The 16,977-nt window shown below is 41.2% G+C and overlaps 1 protein-coding gene across 14 annotated transcripts in view; it reads left to right on the top strand.

The window, feature by feature from the left end:
- WDR27 (WD repeat domain 27) overlaps positions 1–16,977 on the top strand; it is a 1,147,516-nt gene that overhangs the window by 638,068 nt on the left and 492,471 nt on the right. For all 14 annotated transcript variants that reach the window (XR_010176117.1, XR_010176118.1, XM_063917760.1 and 11 more), the window contains exons 18-19: positions 1,523–1,644; positions 5,071–5,204. Coding sequence is in view for 12 of the 14 variants with exons in the window: in XM_063917760.1 (XP_063773830.1) it covers positions 1,523–1,644; positions 5,071–5,204 (256 nt within the window). In the remaining 2 variants the exon portion in view is untranslated. The remainder of the gene's footprint in view (positions 1–1,522; positions 1,645–5,070; positions 5,205–16,977) is intronic.

A 16,977-nucleotide genomic window follows, 5' to 3' on the forward strand; every position in this document is an offset into this window, starting at 1 on the left:
CTTCCGGGCACAGTTTCCCTAACTGAGGTCTGAAGGAGGGGCATAGAGGGAGGAGCCAGTGCACACCAGATAGTACCTAATCTTTCTTTTAGAGTGCCCAGTCTCCTGCGGAGCCCGTCTATTCCCCATGGTCCTTACGGAGTTCCTAGCATCCACTACGGACTACGAGAAATAGAATTACCGGTGAGTAAATTCTTATTTTATTTTTGTAAAATAAGTATTCATTACATAGTAGATCTTGCTTTTTAGTAAAATTTGCAACGCTTCAAATTCATTTGCATTACTGGGTGTGATTTAGACAGATACAAATCAGATGCAGCCTGTGTCAGGCATCCTCATCAGATCACAGCTTACACCACAACTTACATGTCCCCGTAAACAGAGCATATGCAGTTTGCATCAACACACCCACAACACACCTTTATTATACTTTGGCTGCATCTACACACCACCCGAAACCCCTGACCTTGCCTTCTAGTTTTAGCATCTGAAAGTGCAAGTTGCCTGGAAAAATTTTAAGTGCATTGTGAAAAGATATAAATGAGAACTTAAAAAATCAAGTTTGCGAACAAAAACAAAGCCACAACTTGCATTTATGTCCATCTCTAAATGAGGTCCAATATGCTTTCCAGCTTCCAGGTTTTAATTGAAGTTGTAAATGCATCCCTATCTTTAAATAGGTTTATTTAGGTTTGCATTTTAACATTTTATTAAATCTGGATTAAAATATACAATATTCAGCTTGGTTATGGAGTAAATTTTGTGTCTTGTACACAACTTTTGTAATCTTAAGTGTTAGTTTTTTAGGCACATTATGCAGGCTGCCAGGTTAAAATCACCTGTCCAGCTCTATCATATTGAAGACTATCCACTTACTGTTCTCAATGTGGAAAATAGTAATTGATTCAGGTTCTGCAAAGCCTCCCTGTTCTCAACTAGAACACTTTTGAAATTATTTACTAAACAATGGGTTCTAAAAGCCACCGCTTCCCAGCACATTTAAGCACAAAATTTAAAAGGACACTGCTTTCAATAGCTATTAAAACATTGCCCTTGTAAATTTCAGGTTTAAACACACCGGGACGTGCCAGCTTTTACAAGCTGTCAGTAAATAAACCTCTCTCTCACTATAGCTCATCTCACCATAGTCATGCGTTCTGGGTGTTCTTTGAACTCACCACAGATCTCAAGGAAAACACTTTGACTACTAGCTCATTGATAAACAACACTGTCTACAAGTGGCCACTAAACTGCATTAGGTGTGGTATCATAATTCTAAGACTTGTGTAATGACAGGGTGTAAATAACAGTATCTGGTACATATAATTGTCCTATACATAGTTTGACACCAAATACCCCATGCTTTCACCGGACATGTTATTCAATACCTCAGGTGTCAATACAAATGCAGCTGGTCCATGTGATTATTAGACATTACATTGAGGTGTATTTGTGTATACTGTTGCATTTTGTATTGTGCATTCATGAGAACTATAAATGCAATATTTATTATCTTTCGTAGGCCACAATGGGGCAATTAATGGCTTGGGCTGGAGTTACGACAGAAATTGGTTGGTTTCTACCGCTGATGACAGAGCAATGAGGATTTGGAATGTGAAAAATGGAGTTTGTGCGCTGGTTCTGGTAAATAAATAACCTATTTTCACTTTAAGTATGTAAAAAATTCTAAAGTATATTGTATAAATAATCTGTAATTAAAAAGTAAGCGCCATGGAACCCACATAATGTTAATTTTGACAAGGATTTTACATGTAGTTTTATTCTTAGTCTCCTACTTAAAATTGTAGTTGGTTTAAAGTCCCATTTTAGTCTCTTTTTGCTTTGTTTCAGTCAAGATTTAGTCAGTGGATCTCCGTTTTTATTTTAGTCTAATTTTAGTCAATGTTTTAGTCAGAACTTTTGCAAACAGTTTAATGATACCATAATGGATTTTGCTGAAGAGGGAGCAACTAAAGAGTGTACTTATTAGGATAAAAAGGGATCTGGATACATGGTTAAGCAAAGTATGAGGCAAGTATTGATTTCTATATTACCAGTTTTCTCCCCAGAGCCTTTTTGATGGGGGCTCCATCCAGCACCTTTCTTACAACGGCTGGCACCCAGGGTCTGCTCGACATACAGAGTATGCTAGCACAAGACAACCGAGGGCGCTACAAGCTACAGAAATGCTCACTACATTAAGCCACCTCCCACCATAAGGAGAATCCTAGCCACCCCCTCCTCAACCCTTGTACACTCTACACTGGAGGCAAGAATTGCAGGCTTACCGCAACCCCCTCTCCTACTGAATACCCAGAAGAACATTGATTACCCAGAATTCCTACAGGACACTCTAAATTCCAGAGGCATATTACCACTTTGGGTAACCCGTGTGTAGGCCCCACCCCTTAATCTTCTGCTAGTGGCAGCATCTTTTGTGTGATATGTTTGGAAAGATGTTATCAGATGATAGCAAAGCTCTGGTTCAATGCTGAAGTTTTACTATAAACTATATTGGTGACATTTTTTGAAAATATATAATACATGGGACATGGAGCCGGCAGTGGTTTGACTATGGCGACACCCACTATGCCATGGGGTCTATTTTGGGTGCAATGTGTACTGTGTGAGGCTCCCTATGATCCAGGTACCTTTGTGCACCACAAACCCTGTACCAGTTATAGATACGTCACTGTGTAATCTTTACTACATGGTTCTGTGTTTTTAGGATATAATAGTGAGTATATACAGTGGTGCTTGAAAGTTTGTGATCTCTTCAGTATTTTCAAAATTTCTGCTGAAATTTGACCTAAAACTACTTAACATTTTCACATTATACTATAATTGTATTTCTGCTGGTGTTTTGATACCCTCACCTTGAAATAGCCACTACTTTATTACCAGCTGATTTTTACATCAGACATAGGATATGTCTCTTTAAGTAACTGCACCAGCCATTCATGAAAAAAGGAGGTATTTACAGTGTTGCTGTAACGTTTGTGAACCCTTCAAAATTTTCAAAATGTCTGCTGCAATATGGCTTAAAACTACCTAAGAGTTTCACACTCAAAGTCCTAAAAGTAGACAAAGCGATCCAAATCAAACAAATGAGACAAAAATAAAAAATTAGACATGCTTATTTTTTTTATTGAGGAAAATGATCCAATATCGCATATCTGTGAGTGACAAAAGTATGTGAAGCTTTGCTTTTAGTGTCTGGTATGACCCCCTTGTGCAGCAATAACTGCATGCAAATGTTTCTGGTAACTGTTGATTCCTCTATACAAAATAGCTTCAACTCTGTTATGTTGGTGGCTATCCATCCATGAACTGCTCACTTCAGGTCCTTCCCCAACATTTCCATTGAATTAAGATCAGGTCAAATGACTTGTGTGCTTTGGGTCATTGTCTTGCTGCGTGACCCACGTTGTCTTGAGGTACAGCTCATGAACAGATGTCCTGATATTTTCCTTTAGAATATTCTGGTATAATTCATAATTCATTGTCCCATCAATGATAGCAAGTAGTCCTGAGCTAGATGCAGCAAAACAGGCCCAAACCATGATACCACCACCACCGTGTTTGACAGATGGTATGATCTTTGTATGCTGGAATGCAATGTTCTCTTTTCTCCAAACATAACAATTCTTATTTCATCCAGAAAGCTCTATTTTGGACTCATCTGTTCACAAAACATCGTTCCAATAGCTGTCTGGCTTGTCCAGGTGAACTTTATCAAACTGCAGACGAGTAGCAATGTTCTTTTTGGAGAGCAGTAGCTTTCTTCTTGCAGTGCTACCATGCACACCATTGTTGTTCAGTGTCCTCCTGATGGTGGACTTATGACCATTAACATTAGCAAATGTGAGAAAGGTCTTCAGTTGCTTAGAGGTTACCTTGGGTTCCTTTGTGACCTTGCAAACTATTAGATGCCTTGGAGTGAACTTTATTGGTCGACCACTCCTAGGGAGGGTAATAATGGTCTGGAATTTCCTCCATTTGTATATCTATGTGACTGCTGATTGGTGGAGTTCAAACTCCTTTAGAGATGCTTTTGTAACCTTTTCCAGCCTGATGAGCATCAACAACTCTTCTGAGGTCTTCAGAAATCTTCTTTGTTCATGATACACTTCCACAAATGTGTTGTGAACATCAGACTTTGAGATTGAAAATACCTGACCCTAATTTCCCCTTCAAAATATCTATTAAGCTTAAAGGTTCACATACTTTTGCCACTCACAGATATGTGATATTGGATATTGGATCAGTTTCCTCAATAAAAAAATTGAGCACGTCTAATTTTTTTTGTCTCATTTGTTTTATTTGGTTTTCTTTATCTAATTTTAGGACTTTGAGTGTGAAACTCTTAGGTAGTTTTAAGCCACATTGCAGTAGAAATTTAGAAAATTCTGAAGGGTTCACAAACTTTAAATCACCACTGAAAATACCTCCTTTTTTCATGAATGGCTGGTGCAATTACTTAAACAGACATGTCCTACGTCTGATGTAAAAATCAGCTGGTAATAAAGTAGTGGCTATCTCAAGGTGCAGGTATCAAAACACCAGCAGAAATACAATTATGGTATAATAATAGCAGGATAGCCAGGACCAGAAAAACTAACTCAATGCACAGTGAGTCTTTGAGGATCAGCATAATGAAAATATTAGCTTGAAATCAAACAATAGATGCAAAGCAATTAGTTTGTTTTTCAGTTGACAATAATGTCAATGTCCTTTTTATCTTTGCTTACAAAAATGGCATGAGTTAAAAATGAATCATATGCATATAAGTGCTGAGACAGAGATGCACGCAAGTAGAACATAATTACTCCCATTCGTAGTGCACATATTCAGAGTTAGACACATCTTTTAGGGAAAACTGTCCCTATTTATATGCTCATTTTGGTAGCCATCACCATTATCAGTTTTCACTCATTTGCAATTGGAAATGCGACCAAAATGTATGTGATTCTGTGTCTGCCATATATGCTGTGGCAGTCACTGAAGTTTGTCAACAAATGTTTATTGGGTCAAATGAAAATCCTTATGTTAATTCTCATCTATTTCTAGGGAAAGGAAGCATTCTCGAGGCCTGTTCGTTTTCCTCAGTTTTATTATTTGGATAAATTTATTTTGTTGTCATCTGGAGCAGAGATTCAGGTTATGAGATATTATCTGGATGACTGCAAGGATGACGTAAAAAGGTATTTAAAATGTGATCTATGCATGGTTCCTATATTCCTTTCTGGCCTAGGGTCAACTGTCCAAAGTAAAGCACAATGATATACTCTTTGTATAACAATAGATTAGCTAGGACAGTGCTGCCCACATTTTTCTGAGAGGAAGGCAACATATGTTTTACTGTTTTTATCTACGTAATGATTGGATGAATATACAGTTTAATAGCATTCTTTTATAGTACTGGGTGCCTTAAAATGCTCAATACTTCACAAATGCTCAAAATAATAGTAAAATTAAGCACATAAATAGCATAATTAAAATTTTGGATCTAAGGTGCAGTTTTTCTTAAAAATTTACAGTTATTTAATTACAGAATAGAAGTTAAATTGGTTATTATACTTGTCTTATTTGTGAGAGATTTCTGCTGTCCCTTCGGAGTCCATATAATGTGCATTAATATATTAGTTTTACAGTAGTATAACTTAATGTTACTGTCATGTTTAAATACAGAAATGAGTATCACAAATTATATGTGATCTAAGGTGTGGTGATTACCTGCAGGAATAATCACCAATAATGTTTTCAAGTGTCTGTATATATATAATTTTGTATTCTTTCAGCTTAGATGTGACAAAATGGCTGACAGGCAATGTTCTGTGTTTAACCTCCATACATCCAGGCTGGGGGAGACCTACAGACCATAAAGTATGACATGTGTAGTGACCAGACCAGAGGTTATAAATACTGATAAAAGGGAGATGTCAGGGAATTGTATATTGTCCGAAATATAATTTATCTGTGGCCTGGGACCCTGACATGACGTTGTAAAAAGGGGATTGCATTTCTACATCAAAAGCAGATATTGCCAAGCTCTGGACATTGAGGGCTGATAAGCCCAATTCGCTTGTTATGTCAACAGGGGAGGCTTTGTAAACAGACCAGGGAAGTGTGACCACAATGTCCTGACTGGAATGGTCAGGAATCTTATTTCCTGGCTGATGTTGTAAACCTCTAAAACTTCAAATCCACAACTCCAGGCTTAGGAAGATGTGACACCCAGAGCCCAGAGCTCACTCTCTTTGAAAGAGATTCATACAGTATGCCTTGGGCTACACCCCCTCCCCGGCCTTTTGCCAAGCACCAAGTATGTAAACCTGGTGTATGTGTATTGTCCAGCAGGGAAGTAGTTAAAAATCCCAAGGGAGGGGGCCTGCTGGAGCTGAAGACTTCTTCTGTCTCCCTCATGGGGACAGAAAGTGTGCATCTCTTGGGGACTCAAGTTATATGTTGGAGATGACCTGAGTTATCCTGTGAAATTCCCCACAGCAGAAACACCTAAGTTCGTTTGAGTGAGTTAGGGTTTCTGCAATTTTTATTCTTTTCATTTATTGAGATTGCTGTATTCTGTGTGTGTTTTTAAAATATTCTTAATAATCTTTGTAACCTTTTTGTAACTAAAGCTCTGAAGTATTCTTGAAATTAAATATCTAATTTTAGTTCTGATTATGTGATTCTTATGAACTCAGGGCCCATGTGGCTCACGTCTACCTACTTTTCTAAGTATTGCAGATAAAGCTAAAGACACCTGTAATGTCCGTAATACATTGAAAAGTCTTTGCTGGTGGCAGCAAAGGTATTTGATTAATCCCGTGTGTCCAGAAGTGACCTGCAGGTCGCATGTGGCAATTCTCAAGTTGGCATATTTGTGGAATTGGCCGGCAGCGTCGTGACAGTTACATTTATTTAACACAGCACATACATTTTGCAGTTGATTCAATAAACTCACCCCCGGATGCAGGTACAGGTGGGTTGTGAGCTGCTGTGTAACGGTTTAGAAACTCGGTCATTCGCAGTGGAACTCATCCCCCTTGCAGCCCAATCTCACCCCAGGTTCATGGATTTTGGTATGTAACCCTGTGGGCTGTGAGCAAAACTCTGTGAATCTGGCCCTAATGAAAGTGTAGCATATAGCCACACTTACTTGCGGCCACAAGTAATTCCCTATTAATTAAATCAAGCCCATTCTGTAGTCTAAAACAGCTTAACAAATTGTAAACATTTTTCTCATTCCCTTTTGTTAACAAATATATGTATTATGTCAAATCTGGATGGATAAAGGTAATTCTGGCTTTTTGTTCTGCCACTGTAAATCTCTGCTTGTGGCCATTTTTTTTTTTAAACCAAATAAAATTAGGTAGAAACGTTTTACTGTTCTTGGAACCCCCAATAAATCATAGCGAGCAACAGTAAAGTGTGGGGGGCTGCCTTCTACACCTTTAGTGTGATGCTGTAGAGGAGAGTATTGCAGTAAATAGATTGTTTTTATTCCCCCTTGAGTTCCTACAAACAATTAAATTCATAACATTTTAAAGATATTTTTGTTTACCATCCTGTCAAAGAAAGTCTTTCTAGAACAGAAAATCAAATAACTATAAAATGAAACCGTAAAACCAACCTATTAGCATTTTTAATGTTAGAACTATTGGTTTATTTTGTTAATTTTCATTTAATTTATATCCAAATTCTGAGCACAGCGAACTGCAAATTAAATAAAATACAAAGTAAATTTGTGCTCAGGAATATGCTATTTTGGACAGTTTTCATTAATTTGCATGTTTCTTTAGTATACAAAGTTAGAAAATTATTGCTTTGTGGTTTTTGAATAATATAGCAAAAAAAGCACAGATATTTAACAAATCCTGAATTCTGGATCAAAATAGTCTCTTTTGGTTTGGGTTATCAAAAATTGCTTACCTACATTTTCTTCTGGTTGCAATTTGAACATTTTATTGGCATTGCAATTGGAAGAGACACTAAGCCCAGAACATTTTTTAGTGTGCCGAACATGTTCTTTTCCGTGCACGCATGTGGAAAGACATGATTTCATGGTGATTATTAACACAAATAATCGTTTGTGGCTTATTTTGTCTGTGAATGCAAAAATGTGTAATGATACTGAAATTGATGTATATCATAAACTGTAGAAGAATGTATTTCTGTGATCAATTTTCCTTATTGTTCATAGTTGAATAAGTTATAACGACATATTATGTATCTAGGATAGCATTAATACAGTAAGTATCTTGTGAACATATGACTATAATAGCAGCCAAAGTGCTTAAATTCACCCATTTACATTATAAATTATATGTATTATGGTCTTCCCGCAGTTAGCAATAGCATTGTTATCTTTACATAAAATTTTAGCATGTGATTTCCTAAAGTTTATTCTTACTATAATTATTATCAGACATTTCCTTAAATTTACTGTATATTGTTATTGTGTCCTAGTAATGGTTGTGTCCAAGTAATATGTAGATAAACAGAGTGATTGCATGAGAGCGGAGGGGGTCAGACCTCAAGTCCGAGGCTGTCTTGACCTTGTAATTTGTTTGACCAGTAATGATTAGGGGTGTGTAGTCATGTGGTATGTGAGGCTTTGTGGGTGGTAACAAATCCACTTTGTTCCTGTTTTCCCACCCTTCTCCCCAATTGTTGTTTGGGTTGTAGTTTTTAGTCATTCGCTGTTTTAGGCTGGAAAGAATGGCAGTTTGCTGCTTCGTGTTCAAATTTGGTTAAGTTGATTAATGTTATTATTTTTGGGTGTGCTCACCTTCGTTGACTTTTGTGGTCACTGGACCACCCTGACGGAGGCTGTGTCATCACCATACCGGGTAGGTAGTCATTTTAGAGCGTTGAGTTGATACCTATTGTTGGTGGTCATTGAGATCTCTTGGTTTGTGTGCTTCCTTGGCGATATCAGTCAGTTTTGCAGGTTGTTAGTAGTTTAGTGCATTGTTGGAGTGGGCTGATTATAGTCGTCCTTTCTTTGCCACCATACTTTAGTTTAATTAAATTAAACATTTAAATATTCTTTTTATGTTCTTAATAAATAGCTAACACGTTCTATACTGCCAAATCTTTCTCTCCGAGTCTTTATTTATATTATTGTTTAATTTATGAATGTGTTAATCATATGGTGTATGCACAGGACACCCCTCAGACAATTGAAGGTTTTGCATTTGGATTTTATTTAAATAACATATTTTCTCCGGCAGGGTCCGCAGGTTATCCACAGGATAACATTGGGATATGATGATGCGACAGTGGATTTGCACCAAACGGTCAAAGGTTTCGGCCTCCCAGCATGCAACGGGCCCGTCCATATATCCACGCCTCCTGGCTCAGGCAAATCCGTTTTTTGTTTGGTGCGGCAGGAGCTGGACCATGGTCAAGAGGGCTGCTGTTGTTTTAGCAGCCATAAGCGTTTTTATTTTATTTTTATAGTCTTACTATTCTTTTGAGTAATCTTTCTAAAAAGTGTCTTTTATATGTACCTTAGAAAGAGTTGCTCAAACAACTCCCCGCTGGGTCGCCACAACAATTACCCACAAGTACAGTGCTGTTTTGGCGGGCGTCTGTGTCGGATGTACCAGCAAGTCCAGCAGACATTACCAGGCTGTGGCCGGGGCACGGGGAGAAGGTAAGTCATCAGTTCCGCTTAGAGGGGGAACACAGACACAGCTGCACTGTTTTGGGAGGAGACTACCAAACCTAGTATGCACCAGCGCTAGGCCCTAGGGATCATAGGCTCCAGGGGTAGTATGAGGCCGCGATCCCTAGGGTTGATGTCAGCAGTGGGGAGTCAGTCAGAACCCTCCCCCCAGTTCATGACCAGTTTTCTCAGAGTCTCCCGCCATGAACTGATTTACCGCTTCCGTCTAAGACGCTGTGTATCTAAGGGGACCCAGTCGCAGCATAGGCGGCTGTGTGACTGGTGCATCAGTGTTCACTTGGGCGTCTGTGTTTACTATAGGTTCACGGGGCAGGTGTGTACACTATTAGCGTCTGGATCCACTCAGCATTTGCTAATGTATTGATCGATCCTAGAAGCGGGGTGAGTCTCCCTGTATCCCACTCTACTGAGCCGGGTAAAACAGCACTAAGTCTCTATCTACTTTGAGTACGAACAGTTGGATAAGTGCCTAATGCATACGAGTCTGATAACTATTGCTGTTGTTTTCTTTCGCTGTTCAACTGAATACGGTTAAATCCTATATAAGGAATGCAGTAATATGTTTCTCCTATGTACTTGAAATGTATTTGTAGTTGATTATGTGCTCATATTGCTTATTTTACTAATGTATAACCTGTGACTGATTGCTGGTGTGATTGCTGACTTTACTATAATTCTGTCAGTTTTTCTGTCTATTCCGATCCTCAATGCTGGTGCAAAGCAGGGTGGTGTCAGATTGTATGTCACTTTAACAATTTAAAGTGATTACAGTCACAAATTGTGTAGTTTATACTGTACAAGTGTGTGATTATTTATAATGTCTAAGAGTGGCAAGGACTGAGGAAAATACACTCACAGCAGCACCCACACTCATGTCATGTTTGTCTTGCAAAGCTGGGTTAACCTCTCAGGATCTGGTTTGGGTGTAAATTGTTTTAGCTTTCACCAAAGTCTCTTGAAAAATCCTAGGCAGACACAGGTGCTAGTGGATCCCCCATGAGCTACTTTTTCACATACATTATCCAGTATAGCTGAGCGGATAATTCCAACTTCTGTACTAGGGATAGGTTACACTATTAACCCTTACATGCAGCATTCCACCTGGGGGTTATTACATCCAGCAGGGGAAGCAGCAGCTTCTCAACAAAAACAGGCTGAAAGGCCAGTAGTAAGTAAATCACATAGACATGAAACAACATATTCACAGTCTACACATGTTTCAGATGAGGATTCGTTGGAGGATGAAGACTCATTACACTCCAGTTCTGCATACAGAGATGAGGAGGAAGGTCTCGGCTCTGGACATATTTGAGTAAATTAATGTGATGAAAGCCATTCTATCCTCGGAGGAGACAGCAGAGCCTGTGTTAAAATCTAAGGCACCTGTGTTTAAACGTCCCAAAACAGTTAGGACTGAGTTTCCTGGGTCAGAACAGCTGAGGGAAATTATGCAAGAGGCTTGGGTTATGCCCAGTAAGGAGTTTAGAATTCCAAGGAAATGGAATTCCAATTATCCTCTTCCAGCTGGGGACTGTTTAAAAAGGGAGGTGGCCCCCAAAGTATATATGTATGTCATCAGATTAGTGCGAAAATCTACCTTACCTCTGCCTTCAACATCATTAAATGATGTCACAGATAGGAGAGTTGATGGTTTTCTAAAAAAAACATTTTTTCCTTGTCTGGGACAATCATAAGACCAGCCATGGCTTCAGCATGGATGGCAAAATCAGTGGCTGCCTGGGATGATGCATTGGAGGAGGATCTTTCAATGGCATCTAGAGAGCAAAAATCCCATATGGCACATATCAAACAGACGGCTGTCACAACTGAGGACTGGTGTTGGTAGCAGGAAGCCTCAGTTGCAGGGGTTGACGGGTACTTAAACTTAGGAGGTGAGATGGGACACCTAGACATGCGCAGAGGCTGCAGCACCAATGCCCGAAGGCATGACCACGACAACTAGAGGTATCTTTGAGGTTTTTTATTAAATAATAAAAGTCATGAAAAAATGCAACAAAATAAGAACTATTAGGAGAGTCTCTGGATTCCTACTGGTTTGGGACCAGTAACTTGGTAATTAATTTAGGGTATTTACCGATGCTTGAGATCGTTGGTAAAATAGTAGAATGATGCTAGAGATCGCAGGAACAGCACTTAGCTGTACTGTTGAATACTGAGGTTAATGTGAACAGAGTTCTGCTGGAGAAGCTACTGATAGCCAAAGCATATACTCTGCTAACACAGGGTGCAAGTAGCAGGAAAGTCAGGCTGCACCACTGAAGGTTACCACAGGAGAGGCAGACTGCACCACAGAGAGTTATCGCAGGAGAAGCAGGCTGCACTGCAGAGTGTATACACAGGGGAGTCAGGCTGTACTGCAGAGTATAACACAGGAGAGTCTCTAGTGAAGCTGAAGACTGGAATCACTGGAAAGACAATTGAAGCACTGACAACTTCCTGGGTGTTGAGACAGGATATTTATACCCACTGGTGAACAGGCATTGGCTGACAGCTTGACACAGGCACCAGCAGTGCTGCGGATTGGTAAGAAGAATGACATGTGACTTTGTCCAACATGGCTGCGCCCATGACAGAGTTTTGAAGGGGAAAGAACCATGTGCCAAACAACAATGGCGGCGGAGGCCGCGGCAGCAGAGGACTCCACGCTCTCCTACACACACACAGCGGCCACAGAGATGACATCGGCGGCTGCGGCTCACAGAGGACGCCACACTTAGACTCCATGCGGCAAGATCGCGGTTGCGACGGTGATGGCCGCGACGGGTTGAGAGCGCCATACCCAGCTAAGTGAAAAACACTAAGAAGGCCGCTGAGGCGGCACTGCAGGTAACATAAAAATGAAATGTAAACAAAACATAGTTATGACTCGGGCCTGGCACGCTGAGCCAATCTCAGGAGACACCTAACTGGTAGAAAATGGTGACCAGACACCCGGATCGTACAGCAGCAATGTTTTTGGAAAAAGCAGCCATGGATATGGGTACAATTGCCTCTCAGACATCAGCTTCAGCAGTAGCCGCTCGCAGAGCAGTTTGGCTACGTACATGGAAAGCTGATTCAGATTCCAAGAAGGTTCTGGAGTCTTTGCCTTTTACAGGAGATATTCTTTTTGGTAAAGAATTAACCAGTATTTTGGAGACAGAAGCAGACTCCTAGAAAGTGAAGTTTCCTTCCACACACAAATTAAAACCTAAATTTCCAGCTTATTGGCGCTTTCGGTTTCAAGAAAAAGCAAAAGGAGAAGGTGATGGCAAATAGTCCCAATACAAGAAGTCTGGTAAGACTAAAACGCATTGGGCTACCAGAGGACCGACTTCCAAATCAGAAGATAAGCCATCAGACTGATGGTGCTGGCCTCCACCTGAGAGACCCCAGGGTGGGAGGCCGACTTCTTCAGTTTGCACAGATCTGGCAGCAGTCTACCACAGATGCCTGAGTGCAAGAGGCGGTTTCTCAAAGTTATGCATTTGCTTTCAAGAAACACCCTCCTCAAAGGTTTTTTGTACCAGCCCGTCTTCAGTAGAAACAAAGGTCAGGGCTTTGCAAGAGGCAGTTCAGAAATTGCTTCAGTCAGGAGTAATCATTGCAGTTCCTCCTGCGCAACAAGGACAGGGTTTTTACTCCAACTTGTTTCTAGTCCAGAAGCCAAATAGGTCGTTCCGGCCCATTCTCATTCTCAAAGTGCTGAACAAGTAGATTTGGTTGCCTCGGTTTCATATGGAGACTTTATGTTCCATCATTTTGGCCATGGAGCCAGGGGATTTTATGGTATCCCTGGATATCCAGGATGCTTACTTACATGTTCCTATAGCACTGTCACATCAGCGCTATCTCAGGTTCGCTATCCTCCAACAGCATTTTCAGTTCCAGGCCCTTCCCTTTGGATTGGCCACAGCCCCCAGAGTATTCACCAAGATTATGATGGTTATGGCAGCTTATCTCCGCCAGCAGGGGATAAGAATTTTTCCATTCCTCGATGACCTATTAATCCTGGCACAATCTCAGGAATTGCTTCTGTGTCATCTGCAACAGGCAATAGCTTGTCTGCAGAAGCACGGTTGGCTCATAAATTGGACAAAGTTCCGTCACAGCGTATGACTCACTTGGGGGCTGTATTGGATTCGAGCCTTCAGAGAGTATCCTTACCTCTGAACAAAATATCCAAAGTTCAATCAAGGATTCAGGAGCTGCTACACAGTCGAAAGGTATCCATTCACGCAGCAATGCGTGTGATGGGATTGATGGTGTCAACATTCGACATGGTAGAGTATGCTCAGTTTCACTCCTGGCTTCTGCAACGTGTGATCCTTACCAAATGGAATGGTTTTCATCAGACAATAAAAATGCAGAATATGGTCCTTACTCTGGAAGTAAGCATGTCATTGGCCTGGTGGCTACAGGCATCCCATATGGACAAAGGGAGACCCTTTTGGATATCAGATTGGGAAATTCTGACAACTGATACCAGCCTTTAGGGCTGGGGAGTTGTGTCAGGAAGGAGTTGCTTCCAGGGGCAGTAGACCAAAGAAGAAAGTTGTCTGCCAATAAATATATTGGAACTTCGGGCCATATACATGGCACTAATTCAGGCAAAGGACATCCTTCAGGGTAAACCAGTTCAGATCCATTCGGACAATGTGACGGCAGTAGCATTCCTCAACCATCAGGTAGGCTCTCGCAGCCAGAAAGCAATCAAGTACATAAGTCACACGTTAAAGTGGGCAGAACATCATCCAGCCTTGTCCGCAGTGTTCGTTCCGGGAGTCCTAAACTGTGAAGCAAATTTTCTCAGTCGACACGCCATTCATGCAAACGAATGGGCTTTACACCCCAAGGTCTTCCAAACCCTGGTAGACAAATTGGGGTCGCCATAGATCTCATGGCGTCCCGTCAGAACACCAAAGTTCCTGCATACGGGTCAAGAACAAAGGATCCCAAAGCGACCTTTGTGGATGCCCTGTCAGTGAGATAGGACTTTCGTCTGGCCTATGTGTTTCCACCAATTGCCCTATTACCCAGGGTGATGCAAAAGGCAAAACAATGAAGGGGTGCCATGATACTAATAGCTCCGCTTGGCCCAGAAGACATTGGTACACAGATCTGCAGAGGATGTCGGTGGATGCTTCATTCCTTCTCCCTCAACATCCAGATCTACTGTCTCAATGTCCTTGTTATCAAACACCTGGATTGACTGTCTTTAACGGCGTGGCTCTTGCGACTTCTATCCTGAAGGCAAGAGGATTCTCACACCAGGTGATTCAAACAATGCTCAGAGCAAAGACACCTTCCTCAGCTCGCATTTATCACCGTATATGCCAGGCCTATATTCAATGGTGCAGTGATCGGAAATTTGAGTTTCCAGAGTCTTAGCATTCCTTCAGGCAGGAATGGATAAAGGTTTACGGGTGACTTCCTTGAGAGTGCAAGTGTCAGCATTGACTGTATGGTTCCAAAAAAATGTGGCCACTTTTTTCAAGGGAATGCTGCACATTCAACCTCCTTTTGTTCCTCCTACAGTGCCTTGGGACTTAAGTTTAGTCCTAAAGGCCCTTCAGGTTGCCGCATTTGAACCACTTAAAAGAGTGGATCTTAAATGGTTGACAGCAAAAGTTCTCTTTCTACTGCCCATTGCTTCAGCTAGAAGAGTTTCAGACTTAGGGGAATTGCTATGTCATCTTCCATTTCTGATTTTTTTATCCAGATAGAGCAGTTCTCAGAACAAAATCTGGGTATCTTCCTAAGGTGGTGTCTAAATTCCATCTTAACGAAGAAATTGTAGTCCCGGGCTTCCAGGGGCCGGATCTTTCAGTGGGAGATGCATCATTGGATGTAGTCCATGCCTGAAGGATCTATGTGGATTGTACCAGTGACATCAGAAAGACAGATTCTCTCTTTGTTCTCTACGGATTTCACAAGAGAGGATGGCCTGCTGACAATCAGACACTGACGAGATGGCTTTGGATGACGATTTCAGAAGCATATTCTCAAGCTGATCTCCCTGTTCCGGCTAATGTCTCTGCTCATTCTGCTCGTTAGGTAGGTCCATGATGAGCAGCACAACGTCGTGCTTCAGCAGAACACATATGTAAGGCAGCCACATGGTCTTCTATTAACACATTCAATAGACATTATGCCTTTGATACCTTTGCCTCTCAGGATGCTGAATTCGGGCAAAGTATTCTCCTATCCAATCAGGAGCGTCCCCACCACTAAATTACTTTGGGACATCCCAATGTTATCCTCTGGATAACTTGTGGACCCTACCTGAGAAATAGTCGTTATGGTAAGAACTTATCTTTGATAACGTTATTTCTGCTAAGTCCAGAGAATCCACAGGGATCCCACCTTGACGCACCTGATTTGACCTTTTACTCACTAACCTCTTCCTTCTTGTACGGAAGTGTGTGCATGTGTGTTCTTCTCGCCTGATTAGGTCTCTCTATGATGCTCCTGCCTTGAGCTTTGGAAAAACAATTGATTTGCTTGAGCCAGGAGGCGGGGATATATGGATGGGCCCATTGCATGCTGGGAGGCCGAAAGCTTTGACCGTTTGGTGCAGATCCGCTGTAGCGTCATCATATCCCAATGTTATCCTGTGGACATAGGAGAAATAGAGTTATCAAGGGTAAGTTCTTACCATAACGACTATTTTTTCTCTATCTCCAAAATTCTTTATTGAAATAACAAGTAAATTACTTGCTAAATTGCTGATTATGTCTTGACCTTAGATGTCCAGAAGGGCTCCTGCTCCTCCATCTTTAACCCAAACACATCTTTTTTTTTTTTTTTTTACAATTCCCTTATTCCTAAGTACCAAAATGGCAGGTGTCAAATGACATCAAACCTGGCACCTATTGGATGTTTGGATGGGTTATTTTCATTTCTGCCAATGCTCTTCTGAGTTGTGAGGTGTAGGCAAAAGTCTAAGTTTTCTAAGACTTTTTTCTCAGCAGTATATAAAGTGTAAACCATACCTCCCAACTTAATGTTCGGGCGAGACGGGACATCTGCGCTCATGGAGTGCGCATCCGGCCAAAAAGGGGCATGGCCTATGGGAAAGGGGGCGTGACTTCATGGGAGGGCCCGTAATCGCGATCCACGCTCCTATTTTCGTCACTGAGGGGGCATGCCCAGTGCTCTGTGAGCAGCTGGCATGCCCCTTCTCCTTCTGTCTCCACTGAATAGACTCTGTGGGCATGCGCACAGCATCTATTCACCGCTGCTCTGCTAAGCAGAGCAGCGAGCGTAGGAGCCTCCGA

Source organism: Pseudophryne corroboree, chromosome 4, assembly GCF_028390025.1.
Source record: "Pseudophryne corroboree isolate aPseCor3 chromosome 4, aPseCor3.hap2, whole genome shotgun sequence".
In the NCBI taxonomy this organism is placed as follows: Eukaryota; Metazoa; Chordata; class Amphibia; order Anura; family Myobatrachidae; genus Pseudophryne; species Pseudophryne corroboree.